This window comes from Stigmatopora nigra, chromosome 10 (genome assembly GCF_051989575.1).
Source record: "Stigmatopora nigra isolate UIUO_SnigA chromosome 10, RoL_Snig_1.1, whole genome shotgun sequence".
In the NCBI taxonomy this organism is placed as follows: Eukaryota; Metazoa; Chordata; class Actinopteri; order Syngnathiformes; family Syngnathidae; genus Stigmatopora; species Stigmatopora nigra.
This window is the reverse complement of record NC_135517.1, coordinates 9,760,373-9,782,367: the sequence shown is the minus strand read 5'-3', so window position 1 is coordinate 9,782,367 and position 21,995 is coordinate 9,760,373. Positions and strand designations below refer to the sequence as shown.

The following is a 21,995-nucleotide window of genomic DNA, read 5'->3' as shown; positions in this document are numbered from 1 at the left end:
AAATATAAGTATGTCATTAATGTATAAATTGTTAAATTAAGACGGTACAATAATTTTAATTAAACATAGGAGTGTTTCATCCAGTACACGTGTTAGCTGTCGTTATTAGGAAGAAGCACGTAATGTGTGTAACCAGTCAACTATTCCAGGCCAGCTGACTTTGTAAGGGACCTTGGGACAATTTAAGTCTTCAATTAACAAGGGAGGGGTGAGCAAAAAATAAAGACATAGATACAGAAACAAGGTCACTCAGAAAGTGTAGCGCTCTACCAAGCTTTTGGAGTCACTGTGTAAGAATTAGAAAACCATAACTTTCATTTTCCATAGTGGTATTGCACATTGGGGTTCATGGCATTTTCTAGCTATCTCCAAAGGCACTTATTAAAACAGCCACTGTTAACTCACATTTGTGTATATTTATATTTTTTAAATAGTTAACCAAACAGGAATGTTTTGGGAACACTAGACCCCAGTCTTTATTTATTTTAAATAAAGGTCAACATAATGGAACGCTAAACAAGGTGGAAAAAGGACTCTATCTGCCATCAATTGTAAAAAGAAAGACCCCTTTCAGTCCTCTGGACGCATAAAGGCTGACTTCATATCCCGAGCTGATGTTTTCCTTTGGCGTAATGTCGTCTTTGAGTACAAACTCCACACTGGAGAAGCATCAATCCCGTTTGTGCATGACCTTGAAATACAGGAAACCCACATTTTCCACCAATAACGCATCAAAACAAACACCTAACTGCTTCAACTGTTCTTCTGCATAGCCCCAAGATTATTTTGGCATAATGCAGTGAATGATGGCCCCTTCTTGGTGATAATGATGCACAGTTGCACGAAGAGGGAGCAAAATAGAGGCTGGGGTATTAGATAGAGGGGAAATATTCAAAAACGCCTTCATAGGCCGTCATGTGGTGAAGGACCAACCAGATGAGCGGAGGGAAACACTAGTGCGAGCGGGCCAATGGCAGCGCGAGGCCGGCTGGAGGCGAGGCTTCTCCCCCCCCTTGCTTGTGTGTGCCAGTGTGTGCGTGTGTGTGACGCTCAACCCTCCTCCCATGAAGCACCCCACCCCCAACTCCCCTCGGTTTTGCCCGCCCCTGAGTCTGGAGCTGCAAGCGGCGGAGCTTCACTGGCTCTCCTCGCCTCCTCTCAGTGCGGGAATACAGCAGCGGAGAGCGGCATGGACACGGAAGGGAGCCCGAGCAGCCTGTCGTCCGTCACGGACAACTCCCCCCACGATCCCTGGTAAAAAAAAATTCCGCCGTCTTTGCCCGGCCTTTTCGTCTCGTTTCGAGTTCACCTTGGACTTTTAAGTTGAGTTGAGTGCGGGAGCGGAGCCGAGACAAAAGACAAGCACGCCGTGTTTGTGCGTGTCTCTCCGTGTGGGATGCATCCACCAAGCGGAGGAGACGCTCGCTTTTATTTTCACATCCATCCCCCCCACCCCCATCACGGGAGGCCACATTTTGCTCCAACTTCTGCAGCAGCAGCAGCAAGGGGAAAAAAATCGCTCGCTTTTTTTTAGCCCCCCTTCTCGTCCTCTTGGGGATTATAACGGCCCCACTGGCCCATCGGTGACTTCTCAACATGGCCGATGCGTTCGTCTTACTTTAATGATGCTACGGTGCACGCACCGAGCCCACTTTTCACTCTTCATTTCGCTGCTTGTGTTGTTGTGCTTTTCCAGAACACGCGTGCTACCCTCTGTGACTTACCGCTTGTGTTTCTCCCATTCAGCAAAATGTTCATCGGGGGTCTGAGTTGGCAGACGACACAAGGTGAGCTGTCCCGCACTCTACTTTACACGCACACGCACGCGCACGCACGCACGCGATGGTATATTCCACGGAGTTGCAAATAGACTGTAAACAGTTTGAATGCATGCCTTTCTGTTCGACGAGGATCGGCTTTTAGGATTTCGTCTAGCCGAGACGCGAGGAGATTAACGCTGCACAACACATGCAGACATTCTGAGGGACTTGTGTGTCCTCTCATATCCAGAAAACAGCATCTAATATGTCATGGTCGATGGACTATGCCTTCCCAAGTTTACAGCGATGGGCACACTGGCGAGTTGTTTTGCTTGCCGCAGCTATCGGTGCACCCCCAAAGGAGCCATGCGCTCGGCACTCTTGTTTATTCCCTCTACTATGCAACCCCCCCATCTTAATATCATCACACCGATTGCGATGGTGTCCAAACAACGATTACCATCACGTGCTTGCTGTTTTGTTGGTGCTCGTCCGTCAAGAGCCACCGTAGGCCGAACGCTTACTTGAACAAATCGCCCATTTCACGAATAAAAACATGACTGTGTTACAGAGGGCCTGAAGGATTACTTCTGCAAATTTGGAGAAGTGAAGGAGTGTACAGTAATGCGTGATCCCATCACCAAGAGGTCGAGGTAAGCAGGAGGCGTGTGCTCCACAGCGTCCAATCGCTGAATGGGACCCATGCGTTTGTTGTTCTTGTACTTGAGGGGGATACAAGTCTGAGTTACGTTCTTTGTTATGCCCTCCCAGGGGGTTTGGGTTCGTCACATACGCAGACCAGGCCGGTGTGGAAAAGGTGCTGGCCCAAAACAGACATGAGCTGGACTCCAAAACAGTGAGTCCCACCCACCTCTTTTACTTACGGTGCCACTCGCAGTTGTAACTTTTCCAAATGTGTGTTGAGTGTTTTCCCCCTCATTACATCTAGCAACCCACCGTATGGCTTGTAAAGTTGAGGAGTAGGTTTTGGAGCAGAACCCCCACCACCTCTCTCCCTCCTTCTCCCCCTCCTCTTCATCCCCTCTCTCTGTGCTCATTTCCCCCTCGAAATCCTGGTTCAGACCGCCAACATGAAAGCGTTCTTTCTTGGTCTTCATTGCCATGGTTACCTGGGGGACCTGAATAGGGTCGGAGCCCCCCTGCAAACCCCTCACCGTGTTTATGCATTTTTTCTTTGCTAGAAAAGGTTTTCTTGTGGTCCTCTAAGAAGAGGGAAAAAAATAAGAAAACTGTTGTATAGAGTGACTGTTCAGCGTGACGCTCATGAATGCCTGCTAGTTGAATTTTAATTAACGACACTTCATGTAATTTCTCCTCCTACACGTTTAACATGTGGGCACTCAACAGTGTTCAGAAATATGTCTCACACACCCTACATATGTGACGCTGTGTGACACTCTCATTCAAATCACTATGTAGGTGTGAATGTTGCTTTCTTGGTCATGTAGATTTGGTGTTGTCAAGTTGTGGGCTTTCCTAACCACATGCACAAACATAACAATGGCCTGATTTGAGAGTAAAAATGAGTGGCACAGCATGGGCCTTAAGGTGGAGAAAGGTAGTGTTGGTTAGTTGCTAGAGCAAGACTGTTGCCGGGGGTGACGCCATCCACTAGAGACCGTGCTGTAAGTACACAGCCTGTTGGGAACTATGTCGCCACGACAACTTTAGAGCAATAATGTATTAATTAAAGGAAAACTCTGTGTGTGTTTGTGTCGTTTGGCTATGGATGGACAAACTGTAATTTTGGCTCTTGCTAGTGTGTGACTTAAAGATATCAAAGAAGGACAAGGTAGTTGAATTGCAATGCAAAAATAGAGATCAGGGTTTCACAGTGCTGGAGCCTATCCCAAGTGACTGCGAGGCGAAAGGCGGATGACACCTTAAACTGAAACTAACATAAAATTCAGTTGTAGGGTGCAAAAAGAAAATAGGCATTCAAGCATACAATCCAAACGCCACAGAGTGGGAATCGATACCATGCTATATACTACACTATGATGGATTTTTGTTTAGACAGAAATACATATAGAAGGCAATACAATAACTCTGTTCATGATATATATACCTAGCCTCAAAAAGCTCCGTTTGAATGAGTGAAAACACTCATTAGGTAAGGATGTTAGCTCTCAGTTTTGCCTTTATTGTAATGTTAAAATCACATTTGATTATCTGTGTTTCACCATAATCTCTAATCTGCAAATGATATTTAAATATAGTAAGTGTTACATCTCATTATAAATGTAACACTTTAAGAACAAAATTTAAAAACTACACACCATAGTAGATTATCTAGTTAACATTGTTTACAATTTTTAATCCACAGTTTTCATGTCTCAAGAGCAGCTATTTACAATGTGATGTCAAGTTTTGAGAGGTAAACATTCCTTTTTGGAATGGATGAAAAATATGTCAAGTTAGGGCATCTTTAACCAAGGCCAAACATTTAGTGCGTGAGAAAACATGTTTGTAAGGTACAAAATATGACAAGAATAGGAGATATCGTCAGGGTACCGCTTCCTTTGTAAGACAGCTTGGTTAACAGGTGCAAGGTCCGTAAAAATGCAGGCACAACCATTTGTGTCCGATATTAAACATTTACAGTTTTGTTAACATTTGACGGGCAAAATGTCTAATTCTGATTAAGAACCAAAACTGTCCCACAAAATGAGAACATAATATATAGCAGATCATCCATTTTTTTTCTTCTGTAAGCTTGTTGCTGGTTAGATTTCCTGCCAGGGCAGAAATTGGCCTCGGGGCAGTGCTGTGCTGTTTTCTGGACGCAGGAGAAGGGCACAATTTGTATTTGTTTTCTCGGGAGGAGAAGTACTTGACTGGAAGCAGTTAAGTAAAAGGAGGATTGGTGGGATAAGAATCCCCCCTACTTTTCCTTAATGTGAATTTTGTCAACACTATTTTAGAATTCATGCCCTTACTACTGATAGTCGACTTATAAAGATATATGGATGTTAAAATGGGTAACTTGTGTGAGGTTCCTGGTGCAGTTTACTCTTAATAGAAAAGTCTATATGACAAAATATATTTATTTAAAAAGAAAAATGACTAGGCCACTCAGCATCAATCATAAAAGAGCCTTAAACTTAATCTCTAAAAAGGAAGTTCTTAAGTTACATTCACACTGCAGGTCGTAAAGCCCTGTACTGATTTTGTTTTTGTAAATGTTGACATTTTTGTGTAGGAATTAATATTGCACATATGCAACTCGCAGTGTGACAACCGTCACTTGACAGGCGTGGGGACTGCGACACGAGTGACACTTCGTCACGTCGCAGTGTTAACGGAACTAAATATGATCCCTTCGGGAAGTCTCAGCTGTCTCACGCCTTGTGGCAATTTTTTAAAGATTTTATGCCACCAGATCCAACATTTATTTTTAACCTGATAGCTTCACATGCTGTATCAAGAAGGAAAATGCATTTTTCATCCAAAATGGCTTGTTCGTGTCTCTTGTTTGTTATGTTGAACCATGTCGGTGTATTTCATTTAGTAATGTCGTATAGGTCGCATGGTATTGGTGTTAAAAGTGCCAGTATCTGATATATATCTGATTTATATCCACATATGAAAAAATGGAATTTGACTCCTACTGATTGACCTGTGCTGTGATGTTAACCTTATTATGTTGCAAAAAAAAATATTGATGATTGATTTGATTGAGTTTGAAGCAAACTATATAAGTGCAAGTGACTAAAACACAGTATCATTAGCAATATGACATTTTGGACATTTAATAGACTCCGCAGTGCAAACAAAGCACTATAAATAAATACAACTTGAGCGTAAAACAATACAACATTCCGTTATTTCGAATCAAACCGAAATTGCACAGTGTAATTAAATGAATTATTGACTGAGTGAGTGAATGGACAAAGATAAATACTTTTAAATGTTAGAAACAAAAACTGCATCGGGAGTTTAGGAATAAAATTTGGTTTTCAGGCTGCTTGTTTGATGTATGAACTCACTTTAAACCAACTGTGATGCATTGTTGTTGATAATATTTTGTGCTTTTGTGCGTATGGCACAAATGCTTTCATCAGGAGCCACACACAGAAACTGCATATGCTTCAAGCAGCTGCTGTATACTGATGGCACTTCACTTGACTACTGGTCTAACACCTGGTTAGTGGAGCCTGGCTGTTGGCCTAAGTTGGAGATTAGTGGTTAATGCTGACGTAGTCAAGACTCGAACAAGGGGGATATAGAAGGTGGCAGAGAAGTGGAGGGTGGGAGGATTTCTGTAATTAGTATAGATCTGAAAAGCAACTAATCGGATTGAGGGAAACAAACTGGATTGGGCTTCCGAGGTCCATGCTCGGCCTCGGATATCTGCAGATAAAGTCTGGACCTGCTCTGTAGGCGGATCCAGCCGCTACATGTGCACGCCATCTTTTGCACGCATGCCTGATTACCAATTCCTGCAAAGCAAAGCTTTCATTGGTTTGCATTGACATAGGGGTACAATTTGCTCGATTCAGGGTGGAAGCCCTCATTAGTCAGCTTCGTTATCATTATTTACGCCATTGTCGAGGTGTGTGGGCTCAACCTTTCTGTAGCCGAACCCAGTCTCTCTCCACTTTTGTCTTATTGTGCTCATAGGTTTTTGTTGATCCCGGTGTGATAATTCCGCTGGAAGTGGTGGCTTTTGTTTGTTTACTATTTTGTTGCAAGAAGGTCTGAGTAGGTTGCTTACAATGTACTTTTGGAAGTGGAGTAATGAGCAAGTCAAAGCAAGGGTATTTATGTTAGTGTTTATGTTGGTGCTACATTATTGCGACGCTTGTGTACAGTATGTGAGGAAGTGTGTGTAACACAGGAGCCCCAGTTCCTCAATGGGCCCATCTGTTTTGTACTCTTTGTCCTGTTAATTAATGAAATCAGAGGGGCTGCCTGCTGGGACGGCCCCGCTGCACTGGACAGGCCCACTTTCTCTTGAGCTGACTTTCTTTTTCAAATCAATGCTTTCTCTTTATTTGGTACGTTTTCTTCTCTACTCTATCACCTTCTCTATTTACCTATCAAGGTATCGGATAGAAGTTGTTTTTTGTGGTGCATCGGGTATTTTGTATGTGGGTTTGACGCTCTTTGTTTTCAATTTTCTTTCAGCCTATTATGCTGGTGAACACGCTGAGCCATGTGAGGTGACTATTGGTGATAGATTAGTCTTCAAGCCAAGCTACTAAAAAAAAATCATATTGCCTTCACTTTGTTGCATAGCTGCAGCACAGGTTGGATGTTATGAAGCAGGATGTTAGTCAGACCATTACAAGAACACTCAGTTATAACTCTGGTTCAGGAAGAATTGCTTACTTCTGTCATGGCAGACAATTAGACACATTTTCACTAGTTGACTGTTACATGGTGGAGACACTTCTCAAATGTCAAGCCTCCATTGAAGATGTGAAGAGCTATTTCTGAGTGTTGCAAACAGTGACCTGGCTAAGCCATTTTACTTGTGCTTTTGTGGCCTGTCTGTCTTCCTCAAGGCTAATCCAGCAGTCTTAATAGATGCTTTAGTCTGCATTTGTCATAGCCTGCCTCTCAGTAGGACCAGTAGTAGAAATTACATGTAAGTTACATTCTGTTTTTTCGCTGAAGTGGAATGATGTTTTAACAGCATGGCATGACTGTAGCCATAGTAGCACTACAATAAGATGCATTAGGCCTAACCTAGTCATAGTTTGTAACCATCTTTATTGTAGGCTGTTTTTATGAAGTCCTTATGGTTGAAGATAGTTTCAATAGCTTGTATATTCTGCTCAAAATTAAAATCACATGGTAACAGGAGTATACATAAAAAATGTTGTTTTATTTACTTTAACTAATTCAAATGATCAGTAATTCCAATTTGGTAAATGTAGTCTAATGTTCATTTGGAATAAAATATTTAGTTTTCTTACAGTATCACAATTACATTTTAAAAAATAGACATGTCTCTTACTCCCTCTTCTTCACTTCATAGCAGCCTGTAATGAGTTCATTTTAAAATGTTAAATTTTGCACTCCGGTCACTGAAAAATATTGCCATGTGAGCTGTTCTTATTCCAATTTATGTCAGTCTTAGACACAGGTGAACAGTTTACTTATTCTGCTATTGTGTTAAAAGCTTTATGTGACCTTTGTTCTAAGTGGTTACATATTGAATTTGGGACATTTCGGTCAACCCATTCATATCGCGTAGAAGGCTTTTTATTTAGCCATAATGTCTTTTGCAATTTAAGGGTTTTTGCTGGCACCTGCACTTTATGAGATGACAATTCTTTCTTAAATATTGGATTGAAATATCGGAAAAAATACTGTGTGTCCGGTTGTCCCAATCATTTATCTTTGCACTCACCGCCGAGTCACGTGATTTTGAGAAACTGCCATCTCAAGCATTAATCGGATATTTCATCAATCAAAAAAAATAACCCAATCCAATCTAAATGTAAACTATTTCCATACTACAAAAAAAGATTACTCTTACACGACAATATTGTACCATTATATTACTATTTTGCTGCGTTATGACATTTCATAGTACAAAAACTTCCCCCCGGCAATATCTTTGTACATTTTGACTAGTCTGTTACTTTGTAGTATTAACAAATAAAAAATAAAATTGAGGGAATTAAATGCAACTTTTTTCACTCGATTCCGATCGATGGAAAATCACGTGATCGAATGAGGGACATCCCAAGGCGTGTGGTCACTTCTCGTCCCACTGCTCTCACCAATAGTGCATGACCTTGTCACCTTGGTTCACACCGTATCTAGAGTCGGACCAGCTGGAGGTGACAAGGCTTCTTGTCTTTGTCCTACTTGACGCTGCAAAGTCGCCCAGCAATCCCTCCCAAGGGCACTGCTGCTGCATGGTAGTTACCCAGCAGCCCTCTGCTCACCAAGCGGCCGCAAAGACACTTAAAGGTCCTCCAAGGATATTTTAGTCTGAAGAGTTGTCATCAGAAGCCGGAAATTATCGCGGGGGAAAGATGAATAGATTAAATGAACATTGAGGAAAAGCTTGCTCACTCTTGTGTGGTGTACATTGCTGGCTTTTCGAGTGCATGTTGCCTGGCTGTTTGATAGGCTCCCTTTGGTTGCCAATATAAATTCGACGCTTGTGTAAGACACTTGGGGTTTCTCTTCACACATCCAATTATTAGAACAAAGATGGAAGCCTAAGACCTTAATACACTACAAGGTTCTGTGACCTAAATCATCTCATGTTGGCTAGAGTGGGAATAACACAAGATTCCAGAGAAATTTAAAATGCCAGACTGGGCTTTGCATATTTAGCATTTTTACACACCAACTCATTCAAAACTCATTTATTTCTAATTTTATCTCTAACCTTGACCACTGCTCAGACATTCCATGGGGGCAAAATATGGATACATCAAATCTGGATAATCCTAAATAGAGGTTGTCTGGATTTGTTAGTGTGAGCAATCCTTTTGAAAATTTGAATGTTAGATGCGTATTCATTTACACTTGTAAAAATAATACAGACATTTAAACCAATGTATTCATCCCCCCCCCCCCCCCCCCCCCCAATGTGTATCTTGTTCACCATGCCCATGTGTTTGTATGTTTAGGGGGCTTGCAACAACAAGGGTTTACTATACTTGAGCATTAGCATATCGTCTATTTTTGGACGTGTTGCCCTTCATTTGCGCTCAGTGACTTAACTGCAGCATGATCTTAGAGAAGTGATCAGTCTTGTTGGATAAATTCATTTTCATATTTAGGCCAAATTGAAAATTTAGTTATTGTTCTTTTATTGTCCTAAAACTATATGGTTATTGTATCACATATTCAGGCACAATAGAATAGAAACGTGTAACCATTTTTGCTATATTTTTTTTATTTTATTTGTTAAGATTGTTGTAGTTGTAATTGGCAAGACATGGTAAAAAATTCAGTGAAAAGGTGTGCTAAGGTATATCTATGTGAAAAACATTTCTATTCATATGAGAACGGGATGGGAATTATTGCATTTTGTTCTTCCTGCTCATATGTATATATGTGCATATTATATACTTTTTTTTATTCACTAATGGCTCAACACACGTACTTTTGGTCCCCAAAATTATGACCTTATAAAAAAAAAAAATAGCACTAGACATAAAATGTGTAAATAGAGGTTTACAAAATAAATTATTGCTTTTAGTTATGTTTTGTAATGTTTTAAAATGATGTACACAAAGTAAGAGTAAACAAATGTTTTACAATTAGGTCACTTATAGAAATTAGTGGAAAACAATTTTATAAAGGATCACGTGGTTACTCCAATGCTCGTGTACAGAATATCACCATCAAAATATTGTCTTTTCTGCAAACATCAAATACACTAGTATGCTGCTTGATTAAAACTGTAGCTTTCATGTTTTTCTCATTAGTTAATACTACAATTAGTATTCTCACTATACATATGACTAAATGCAAACCATCTTCCTTCATGTCTCCCTTACAGATTGACCCAAAAGTTGCTTTTCCCCGCCGGGCTCAGCCTAAGGTGAGTTTACATTGAAGGAAGGAGAGTGATGTCATTCATGTGTCAACCCAGCTCTGGTTGGTCAGGATTAGTGTTGGCCACATGGCAGAAAAGGGACAGCAATCCACTTGACCAGCTTGACATTGTGGCCCTGTCACCCTGACCTTACCTATCCCAACCTGACCATAAGCTACCCCACACACACTGACTAGTTTGTGTCCTTAGACCAGGGGTCAGCAACAAGGGCTATGTTGAAAGAGCCATATTGGACAAAAAAAAATTCAAAGCATTATATATAAGCCTCATAATAAAAGCATGTATCCACTGTAAATTGTTAAGAATGTTTGTCATGTCTGTCTACAGAACCCATATTAAAACAAAATATATATTTCTGTCCCCCATTTTTGAACATTTTATAAAAAGCTCCAGGGAGCCACCAGGGCAGCACTAAAAAGCCACATGCGGCTCCAGAACCTATGGTTGCCAACCCCCGCCTAAGACAAATGGATAATCACAGCATGTGTTCACCTGCGCACGCACGCACCCACGCACGCGCACACACACACACACACACACACACACACACACACACACACACACACACACACACACACACACACACACACACACACACACACACATCTAAAATTTAAAGCCTAGTTTCAACGTGAAATACATCCCTAAGAGGTTGATAAAACAATAAATAAAGTTGGATAAACAGTGATATAAAAACTGTGCTCCGCTCCTTTTCTGTGATTCCAGTTGGTCACACGGACAAAGAAGATCTTTGTCGGAGGGCTGTCAGTCAACACCACCATTGAAGACGTGAAGCAATACTTTGACCAATTCGGAAAGGTACTAAAAATTCTTTCAAATTCCAATTTCTGTTCTGTACACCTGTGAGAGACACTGTAACATCCTTTTGTATTGTTCTGGTTCTGTGTTCAACCTTTTCTCAGTCCTACAAAACTGACAGTCATATTGAATTTCTTTGCTTCCCTCACTCGTCCATCTGTCACTAGTTGTAATAAATAGTGAGAAAGTTAGGAATCTCTTACAAAAGAGAAAGAAACCTGGCTATTAGGGGTTCTTGTAAAATGGTTTGACTGATCTTGTGCAATAATTTGCTTGTTTAAATGGAAATTTGGTGCAAGACAAACACATGCTGTGGAGACAGATGCATGGCTAGGGAGAGGAAAGACAAGAGAAACAAGCAGTGAGAGGAGGGGAAAGGGTGAGGGAGATGGCGGGGGACTGAAAGGGAAGAAGCAACCCCCCATAGAGCGAGAGGGAGGGGAACTCGGAAGGGTTGAAGGGCAGAGAAAAGGAGGAATGTTGGGATGGTAAGGAAGAAATGTGAATTTGAATGGGGGAAAACACCAACCTGATAGGCTCTAAACTTGAACATAAAAACACTTTGTAGTTGACTACAGTTGAGATGAGGTTAAGGGACAGAAACTCGTTAAGGATCTTAAGATTTTGTCTATTAACTAAGCAAGTGCAGCAGCTGCTCAGATTCAACTACCCCCCTCGGCACCAAACATGCATCATATATTACCCCAAAAAATCACCACCACAGATGCCTTGTCAATTCTCATTCACCCTCCCTATAACCGTTCGACCCCGCACACACACACACACACACACACACACACACACACACACACACACACACACACACACACACACACACACACACACACACACACACACACACACACACACACACACACACACACACACACACACACACACACACACACACACACACTCACACTCACACACACACTCATACACACACGCACACACTGATAAGGTCCCATAGCTTGTTGCTGTGGTGACCTGCTTTTGCCTATTGTCTCACAGTAATCCAGTGTTGTTTTTTTGGTTGTGTATTTGCATGAATGGAAAAAGAGATGTGTGTGACAGTGGCACAGTTTTTGCTCTGAGGAAAGGTGAGCTTGCATACATTTGTGTAGACAAAGAGGGCAGAACTGGCTGGCAGTCAGTGATTCAACAAATGGAATTGAGTTCTGTTGTCAAAGTAACTAAATATAGACATTTCTTTGTGTTAAAGGCCTAATATGATCGTCACACTTGGCCTATGAGTCAGGACACTAAGCATATTTTTTGACATTGATTTGATTCAAATTAAGTTATTTTTAGCCTATTTACCACCAAAGAGTTCTTTACAGCTAATGTCTAACCAGCAAAGTACAACTGTCTATTACTAAGTACTATTATTAACAGTAATTTAGTTTGACATTACAATTTGAGTCAGGAAAAATGTCCCTCTGCTTTGTATTACATTGTTGGTATTATATCTGTGAATTGCAATCAATGCTGGATTGCATGTGATGCATCCTTTACCCGTTTTAGAAGTGGTTGTGTTGTGCGTCATGCTTTTTGTGTACGTTCTCCAAAATTTCTGCAGTTGTGAGAAGAATTACTTTTTGCCGGTGGTTATATTCTCTCATGTGACAGACAGCTCTGACTCTACAGAATAAGGGAATATTTCAACGGTTTGGACACATGAGACTGAAGCTGTATCATGCGTAGCGCCAATCCCACAGTGCATTCCTGCTGAGCAGGAGGTATTTCTTGTTTATTATGTGAGCTTGGCTACAAGGTGCAGGTTGGGATGGAGTAGGACTCAGTGTCCTGTTTATTTTCATACCGTGGCACCGCCTCAAAACCAAAACACAGAATGCAGTGCATTTTCTGCAACGCTTTGATGCACACTAACGTTTGTTTCTTTAAGCATACTTCTGAAAGCACTTTGCTTCATCAGACTGGACGGAAATGGCTACTCACCTACTACGTCAGATGCTTTCACCAAGTCAAGGTGTGACTTGGTTTGGGGTTTTTAAACTGAACAAATGTGTCAAATTCATGTACGAGCATTAAAGGCCATGCATGTGGAGTGGGAATCCCTGGGCCTCAACTCAAAGGAGCTGAGACCACACCCCCTTCCTTTTGCCAAATGTGATTTGAGTTTAGTTGAACTAAAATTCACAAGTTAAGTAATTCTATCATTAGCGTTTTATGCAGCCCGTTGCGGTCCAAAGGAAATCCCCATTTCAGGCTTTTCATCATTCCTCTCTGAACTCTAAAGCACCGCAGAGGGGAAAGTGCCTGCTAAAATCCTTGAGTAGAAAACATAGCCACTGCTAAAGAAATACTGAACCCTGGATACGCATTAGTTATGGATGGAGAACAGAGTGGCAGAGATAAAAAAAAAAAAATGCAGCATGGACAGGGCAGACGGGAAAAGTTGGGACTCCACTCACCCATGTGAGCCAGCAATTAGGAGGCTTGACTGAACACTTTGTCTGCTGCCCTGTTTAGAGAGCTGTCCGGCGAGAGAGTGCAAGGATGAAAGCGGGAGATGTGAGGAGAGAGCGGTAGAAAAAAATGTGACCACCAACCTTTCTAATTTACTAAGTTTAATGTGTGCTTTTCACACAAATAGCCGCATGTAAAAACCTGGTTGCTTTTTAAAATCCAATGATCTCAGGTGAACTTCAGTCGGACAATGGTGGTCACATCTCTATTTTCTTCAGAATAATGACACTCTTGCTACTCTGAGTCGTTTGTTAGTAACATCGCTGCTGCTAAGTCTACCTTAGTCCTCTCACAGAAATCCAATCATATTGTCTTACAGCACCCTGGGTAGTAGACATCTGAGATCGCCATCTTATTGGGTTTGGCAAGTGTAAGAGGCCGGTGTGCGACAGCAGCGTAAGATCATACATGTGACAAGCTCATTTAACACTATCTTCCATAGGAATTTGATGCAGTGAATCTTTGTAGTCATTATAATCATGCTGTTGTTCCTTACATTGCATGCAGTACATGAAAAAAAAATTAAATGTACACGTGATGGTAACCTGGGATCAATCGTTCGGATGCTAACAGGGGCTCCAACTACTCATGTAACTCAAGTCTTGACATAACATGTTGGCTTGCAGCTGTCTACTTACTGTCCTGTTCCCTGAGCTCTTTGCTGTGTCATTGAGTTTGGAAGATTGGAGAGTCGAGGAGGACAGAATAAACTCAATGAAGGACTGCAGGAGGAGGAGGTGCTGTGTGTGTGTTCGTGTTAGTAGGGGGTGCTATATGACGAGATGGATGGGAGTCAAAAGGGTCATGGAGAGTGAATAGGCAACCTTGGTCCTCTCCATTTCTATCATCACCATATCTAGCTTTCAGTTTTTTTTTTTCCAACTTGTGTTGGGACAAACACACAGAGACATTCTCAATTAGCGAATATCTTGATCAAAAGTAAGGGTTAGAAATCATCTGGCCTGGTTATCCTAAGCTCTCTGCCACTCATGTTACATTGGTTTGAGTTTCAGTGCTGCTGCAGCATAATGAAAATAGTTATATAGTCATTCCCCACTTGTGCCACCATGTATGACAGTGTCGGGCCACGTCTTTGGATTTCACCATTTCTGTTGACACAGACCTGTAAAAACAATTCAAAACATTAATATGCTTTGAGACATGTGCCAATAGTTTCCATATACTTGGTAGGGAAGAACACTCCTCTGAGTAAAGTCACTATACATTCAAAATGTGTGTTGGCAATGTATTAGAAGCTCAAATACTATTGTCGTGGTGCCTTTTGTAATCAGTCTCGTTGGTATTTTAAAAATGGTGTTGTTTTGCTCTGGATTTTGCAAAAACAGGTAATCAATTAAAATTTGAATGTGTGCAACATGTCCTTAACTTCAGATTCCTGCCACCCTTCGAGCTTGAGCAGAAGCTTACAAACTTTCATCCTAGCAAAGGGCAGGCAGACTGGGGGAGGTGGCTTGGAGAGTTTGCTGGTGAAAAGGGGGAGGAGGAGGTGGTGGAATATGAATAGGGCAGTGGCGTGAGTGTGAATAGGAAAGTAGAAAGAGAAGAAAAGGAGTCCATGTTGACAAAGACCCTTGTTCACTTTGTTCACTGGCTTTCAAATGCAAAGTGTCAGCAGATTTTTCATGTTCAGTCAAAACTTTCTCTTCTCTTGATCACCACGTTTTTCAACATTACAGTTCCCCGTTTTTGCTCCCTTCTTCTCTTCTATTGAAATGAGCTTAGAAGAGCCTATGTTCTTCTAATTGAAATTCTTTACAACATCTCCAAGGCAATTGTAAACTTTGTGGGGAAAGACAAACAGCGATTGAATGAAAGGGAGGATAAACCAGTGAAGAATTTCCTGCAATCTCTTGCCATTATTTGTGGTTCTTCCTGATTGTCACATAAAGAGTGTGCATTTCAAGTTACTCAAACACAGCACTTATCACTTTTTGGACCTCATTCTGTCTGTGCGCCTTTGTCACCTGTCACCCCTCCGCAAGCTTCCACCCTTTCCATCTGTTTGCCCCTCTTGCGCCAATGCTTAAGAGGGACAATGGCACCCCATGCTGTGTAAAGATGTGTGTATGTGTTGATGTCGTATCCCATCCCAATCTTTGCTTTGTTCTCACAGGTCGACGATGCCATGCTTATGTTCGACAAAACAACCAACCGACACAGAGGTGCGTGCTGAGAGTATCACACATCCACACACACACACATGCACAAATTAAAGTAATTGGTGTGTGAGACCTTATGAGATGTCTTCCAGGGAGTATAGAAGGGAGAAAAAAATAGCCAGGCATATTCATGTGCCGTTTTACCCTCTACTCCCCCCGCTTCATTTATCTCTGTCCTTTACCCGCAAGGACGAGGCGTTGTGCCTGCTGAGGGTCGCAATAAAGGGTCAGAGTGGTTCCCGGAGAGGATGGAACTTAATGAGATGAACGAGGAATAAGAGGGAAGGAAAGAAGCAAGGAGTAATATACAGTAGATGTTATTATACGGTGGCTGTAATGTCAGTGGGGAAGAAGGGGGTGTTACCGGCAAAGGTTAATTCAGGTGTGGAAGAATCAACATATCCACAACAGCTGATTGACAGGGGAGCAATGTGACGATGGTTTCATGTTGCTGCCTCCCCTCCTTAGAAAAGTGCTATGATGAAGGGTGAGGACAGCTTTAATGGACGGCCGTCACTCCTGCCCAGTCTATTCCTGTCTGCATGTCATCAGCCTATAATAGTCTTGTTCCTTCTTACAATCAAAAAAATGAGCCCCATTTCTTTTACTGATTGCTTCAATCTGTTCAGCAGACCTGGGGTATATAACACTCATATTTGAGCTTCATTGTGTACATTATGTTTTACAGAAGCCTATCAAGCAGTAAAAGTCGTGTTTTCGTTTTAATAGTCAATAGGGCATTTCATGGCTGTTTTTATGTCTTTCAGGCTTTGGTTTTGTCACCTTCGAGAATGAAGATGTTGTTGAGAAAGTGTGCGAGATTCACTTTCACGAGATCAACAATAAAATGGTAGGCAAGCAGAACGACTACGTACCTAAACACTTGCATTTACACAACATTACCTGCCACTACACAAATTGACAAAAAGCCACTACTGGAACCTTAGTTCTAATTTCACCTCGTTAATAATCATTCTTGAGTTTCTTTGTTTTTAAAAAAAAAAGTGGACTGTATATTCCTCAATGTAAGTATCTGTGTTAATACTGTTCTTCTTAATTAGCTCAATAGACCCAGAACAACAGCAAACATAATTCTAACAAACATAAGCCAGACAACATCAACCAAACCTTCCCATGATTCAACACCAAAATCTAGCATATGCCAAATATTATGCTCAAAAGAGTGATTGTAATTTCTTTATTTATTGCCGTAATCAAGCTGGTTTCATCATTTTGTTTATGTAAGAGTGAACCTATCTTCCCTGTGTGCGTATAGGTAGAGTGTAAGAAAGCACAGCCAAAGGAGGTGATGACGCCAACAAGTTCAGCCAGAGGTCGATCCAGAGTGATGCCCTATGGGATGGACGCCTTCATGCTGGGCATTGGCATGCTTGGTAAGACTAACATCTTGAATTACCTTGAGTCTATTTTGCTTGTACGCCCTGAAGAGGATAAGTAGTGTACAAAATGGACGGCTGGCTCTTTTGCATTACGTTATGACCTTGTCTGATGCTAATTTTGTTGGTGCTTTATATTAATGTGCACGTTTAGTTTAACAATATGGTCTCATAATATTAATGAAGAGCATAGTCTCTTTTGCATGCTAATTTGAAAGGAAAAACAAAAACCATACAATGCACCTTGAGGTCACAAACGTGTTGTTCGACTAAAAATATTAAGCTGTTGTTTAGTTCCCTCTAGTGGAAAGTTGTAGTAGTTGTAATGCCATCCGCAATAATTGAGCAAAAGTTGGTTAGGCATAACATCTTCATCTTTACTCTGTTTCTTTTTTGGCTGACAGGCTATCCAGGCTTCCAGACTACCACCTATACCAGCCGTAGCTACTCTGGAATTACGCCTGGTTACGCCTACCAGTTCCCAGGTGAGTGTGCAGTACACTCTTTTTCTCTTTGCACAGGCGGCTAGCTGAGAAGAAAAGCCAAAAGATGCGGGTTGTGGCATGCAGTTGATTCAGCTGCGAACAGATTTGAGGTCATCAAAAGTGTTGGAACTGCAAACTACAAAGGCCATGTGCTCTCTTTCTCTCTCACATAAACATGCTCCAGTTTAATACAAACATGCCTCCAGCAGAGTTTGTGTTTTTTTTTCTCCAATATTTTGGAGCTAAAACTTTTTGCACTTTAAAAAAAGTCATTTTGTAATGGTAACTTCAAATAGGAATACCCTCATTTTGCCTGAATATGCTAAAGTCTTTAGTCACGTTTATTTTATTGACTTCTGTAACCTTATGTTGTGTTGGATAAGTGACGCCTCCTTTCCTCTATTCCCATCATCCTGCCTTTACCCCACAATAGATATTTTCATGTGAAACGTTGTACTTTGAGCTCTTGCCTTCATGTTAGTGTGCTGTTGTGGCTTAAGTCTGTTTTGTGACTTTTTAGTTTGGCTTGTGGATGGTGACTGTATTTACGGAGCGCTTTCTCTTGACCTCTGTTTCTAGAATTCCATTTAGAGAGGACCCCCCTCCTGACATCTTCCCATCCCCCTGAGCTGACAGGTCAGTAGGAACCGGATATATTCAACAACTCAAAGTCAAATCCAAACATTTGCCTTCCTGAAACGGACTTTGTCAAGAATCCCATTCCACAAAGCTTTCTATGAGAAAGAAGAATAGTCCTGTAGATCTATGCAATATGTTTAGTTTATGGTAATTTTCACGACCACCAGAATGTTACAGTGTTGTTAATGTTAGGCTGATGTTGTCTTGTTGACTTCAAGAATCTAAAGAAATATACATATATTTTGTTGCCTGATTTGACAACTTTAAATTTTTTTCATTGGGTACTAATCTGTTTGCAACTCTTATATTAAATTGTTTTTTTTTCTCCCTTTTTCTGCTTCCTTTTAGCCATTCCCCTGACTGCATATGGACCAATGGCAGCAGCGGCAGCAGCAGTTGTTAGAGGTGCGTACGTGACACACAATATGGTTGCAAAAGAAAATGTAGCAATCCTTTGGGATCGCTTGGGCCTTCATTTAAGTCACATTACTAGACAAACACATTCTACGGCATTTACACTAAAGTTTATACACAAAATGGAAGCATTTGCAGTTTAGGGTGGAAAGAGAATGATCAGATTAGACAGAAAGCATTCCCAATGGTACACATGTTTTTCTCGTAAGTGTACATTTGGAATAACATGGATGAAGGGGGGCTTCGAAAGAAATATTGTATTTGCAAATGTGTACAGTAGATTGTAACGTTCAACCTTCATTTATCTCCCCTAATACCAAGGCGCTACCCCTTCTCGCACGGCTGGGTTTTTGAGTACCACTAGCCCTGGACCAATGGCTGACTTGTATGCCGCAGCAAATCAGGACTCAGGAGTAGGCAGCTACATCACCGCGGCTAGCCCCGCCCCCAGCACAGGGTTCAGCCATGGTCTTGGGGTACGTCAATACTTCTGCACACTCTCCACACTTAGTGGACATAAAAAAAGTCTTCTGTCCAAATTCCGGGTCTAGACGATACGAAGTATAATGCGGTGGTCTTGATAAATAATATGCACTTACATGAAGTCGTGGTACTGTTAGTTTATAAACTGTATCATTCAATTGAAAACGAATGAATGTTCAAGGGAAGACCTGGTTGGTATACAATATATACGCACTTGATGTGCACACTTGTGTAACCACAATGTGGGCGTAGGTTTATTTTTACGTTTTCCCAGTAAAATATACGATATATTTCATTGGAATGTGACAGTGAACATAGTTCATCTTATTGGTAGGACAAGTCTTGATTTATCTGGGTTTCATTTTAATGTGCATTATAAAAACGGGTATTTGACCAGGCTTGTGTCAAATTTTTATATTTACTCTGCATTGATGTACGCTAATGCTTATTTGTAATGCTAAAAGGTATGTCTTCCTTGGTTATGTGTGTCCTCAGGGTCCTCTGATTGCTACTGCGTTCACTAATGGCTACCACTGAGATGACTCTAGTCATAGGTGATTTGGTGGCTTTTCTTCTGCTGTTGAGCCAATCAAATGCTGAGTGTCCATTGGCGGCACAACCTGATTGGCTGGCTGCAGCTCTGCCTGGCTGTCCTGTGGCTCTACCCACCGACGGAATATCTTTTTAAAAAACGTAAACTCTTTTTGCTGTACTAATCTCACATGAACATAATATCCCAGTGGTTCCTCACGTGGATCGTCATTAAACCCCCCAATGTCTATTGCTTTTTTCTGAAACTGAGAAAACTGCAGAAAAGACTGGTAAAAAAAACTTTGCCATTTTTGACAAAGCCACAAAGGACAATTTTTTTCAAATTTTTACCGTATCTGTCTGTTACATTGCCATCTGAAATCCCCGAGAGCTGTTTCTGATAAAACACACACTGGAGACGAAGGGCGTTTCCTTCAAAAACTCTTTTCAACATCCATACAAAGAACAAATCCAATGACAAGTCATTTTTCTAAGCATCATTGAAACATCGGGGGGAAAAATGTATATTTTGATAGACTTTAAAATAAAAACAAGCATTTGTAATATTATTAATTATGACATAATATCATAATCAATCAATGAGGTATTTTATTCTGTCATCGGTTTGAAAGCAATGTTTTTATGTCTTCCTGTAAGATATTGTACATATATGTACTTTGGGAGTCAGGTGAGGGACTACTGAACCAGCTGGCATGTTATTGGTTGGTTTGAAGAGGGTCAACTTCTATTTCACTGGAAGTCATGTACATGAAATGATATGTGGTCATTTCTCTACTTATTACATAAGAGTAATCGTAAGGCTCTTATGTATGTTTTTGGCCATTCCTCTCCTGCTTGACGCAGTGTGGCACTGTCGATGATAAGACAACTACTTCCATGAGTTTGTCTGGCATTCACCTTCTTTTACGAAGTCATATTTTTAATGTTTCTCTGGAAGCAGCAGCTGTTTTTTCCCCCATTTTTTTTTCTTTAGCTGCTCGAGAGCGACTTTCGATTAAGATGATGGAATTTGTTGATGGAGTCATTTCAAATTCAAACCGGAGAAATCAGGGCTTTATTGAGGGATTAGGCTGACATGGGTTTTATTTGATTATATATATATATATATATATATTTTATAAGACATTCACTTCTTTAATTTTGGAGAAACACTGTGAAAATACATGAAGGATGTTCTCTAAGAAACAAGGGTCGGGGGGAAAAAATGATCTGAATTTACTGTTATTTTATCAATATTCAAGGTGCATGTGAATGTGGCTCACATGTACGTGAGCGACTGTTAGTGCGCTTACATCAAAATCTACTTTTTGCAACCCGCCCAGTTTTCTGGTGGCCTGTATTTGGTACTGATATGATCTCCTCGTTCCATTTTGATTTACTCATCGCTTTTATTTTGTATCCATGGCTTTATGCTCCTCCACATAATTGTTGATTATACACAGTTGCTGCTCCGTGTAATCTTGGGTAGGGGGGATTTGGGGAGGGAACTTGAAATGTAACAGGGTCTGGTCCTAGTCGGCTCAGATAAGGGGTCTCGATGGAGAAAAACGCTGGCTGGAAGGCAAAGTCAAATGCTGAACAAATTCAGTGTGTGCAAAAAATATAAACAAGTGACCTGGATGTTCAGCCTTGTTTTATGTTGAGAGGATGAACATACACACTTGAAGATACTTCCTCAGCCAGCCAGTGGTTCCTCTGTCAGATCATCTGAGACACGGCACAAAACTACTGCTGGACACCTACACTGTAACTTTTTAACCTACAATAAAGCAATAAGTTATTTTGTACCTTGCAAATGAAAATAGTGCTGATAGTGGAAAAAAGGAGGACAATTTTGCGGCATTAAGACTTTATTTTCAGATTAAAAGAATATATTTTTCTGTGTTGAGACCTTGTTCTCCATTGTACATTGATTTCAATGAAGGTTCTTTCTTGTGTTCATGTCAAAAACAAAAGGGCCAATGCTTTGAAATGCATATGTAGCGCCTTATACATTATGGTAAAAAAACAAAAAAAATTGGGATGATCCCCACCAAGCTTTACAGCAATTTTCTTTTTTTGTGTGTCGTTTTTCAAGTCCTCCTACACCCCAAATAATTTCAAATTTAAAATCTTAATAAATTATTCTACTGTATGCCTTGGTGTGTTTTCTTCCCTCCTGCCATCGATATTTCACTTGATGCAAACCCTAAGCTAAAGTGCCATTTTGACAGTGTGAA

General features: G+C 40.9%; 1 protein-coding gene across 2 annotated transcripts; it reads left to right on the top strand.

Annotated features, from left to right (window-relative positions):
- The first annotated feature begins 1,057 nt into the window (after positions 1-1,057).
- LOC144203080 (RNA-binding protein Musashi homolog 1-like) lies at positions 1,058-21,910 on the top strand. 2 transcript variants are annotated; one of them, XM_077726337.1, is made up of 14 exons: positions 1,061-1,254; positions 1,747-1,787; positions 2,332-2,413; positions 2,532-2,616; positions 10,261-10,302; positions 11,044-11,136; positions 15,761-15,809; positions 16,574-16,656; positions 17,083-17,200; positions 17,608-17,688; positions 18,268-18,324; positions 18,676-18,732; positions 19,063-19,217; positions 19,720-21,910. In XM_077726337.1, the coding sequence occupies exons 1-14, from the start codon at positions 1,190-1,192 to the stop codon at positions 19,759-19,761; spliced, it is 1,050 nt and encodes a 349-aa protein (XP_077582463.1). In that variant the 5' UTR covers positions 1,061-1,189; the 3' UTR covers positions 19,762-21,910. The 2 variants fall into 2 exon arrangements, with proteins under 2 accessions (XP_077582464.1, XP_077582463.1); XM_077726338.1 differs by lacking the exon at positions 18,268-18,324 and having other exon boundaries at positions 1,058-1,254.
- Positions 21,911-21,995: the final 85 nt, after the last annotated feature.

Bases quoted from the DNA above. Each gene is read 5' to 3' on its own strand.
- LOC144203080 (XM_077726337.1), top strand. From the start codon at position 1,190: ATGGACACGGAAGGGAGCCCGAGCAGCCTGTCGTCCGTCACGGACAAC. The intron at 2,414-2,531 runs GTAAGCAGGAGG...ATGCCCTCCCAG, and splicing joins CCCATCACCAAGAGGTCGAG to GGGGTTTGGGTTCGTCACAT. The intron at 18,733-19,062 runs GTGCGTACGTGA...CCTAATACCAAG, and splicing joins GGCAGCAGCAGTTGTTAGAG to GCGCTACCCCTTCTCGCACG.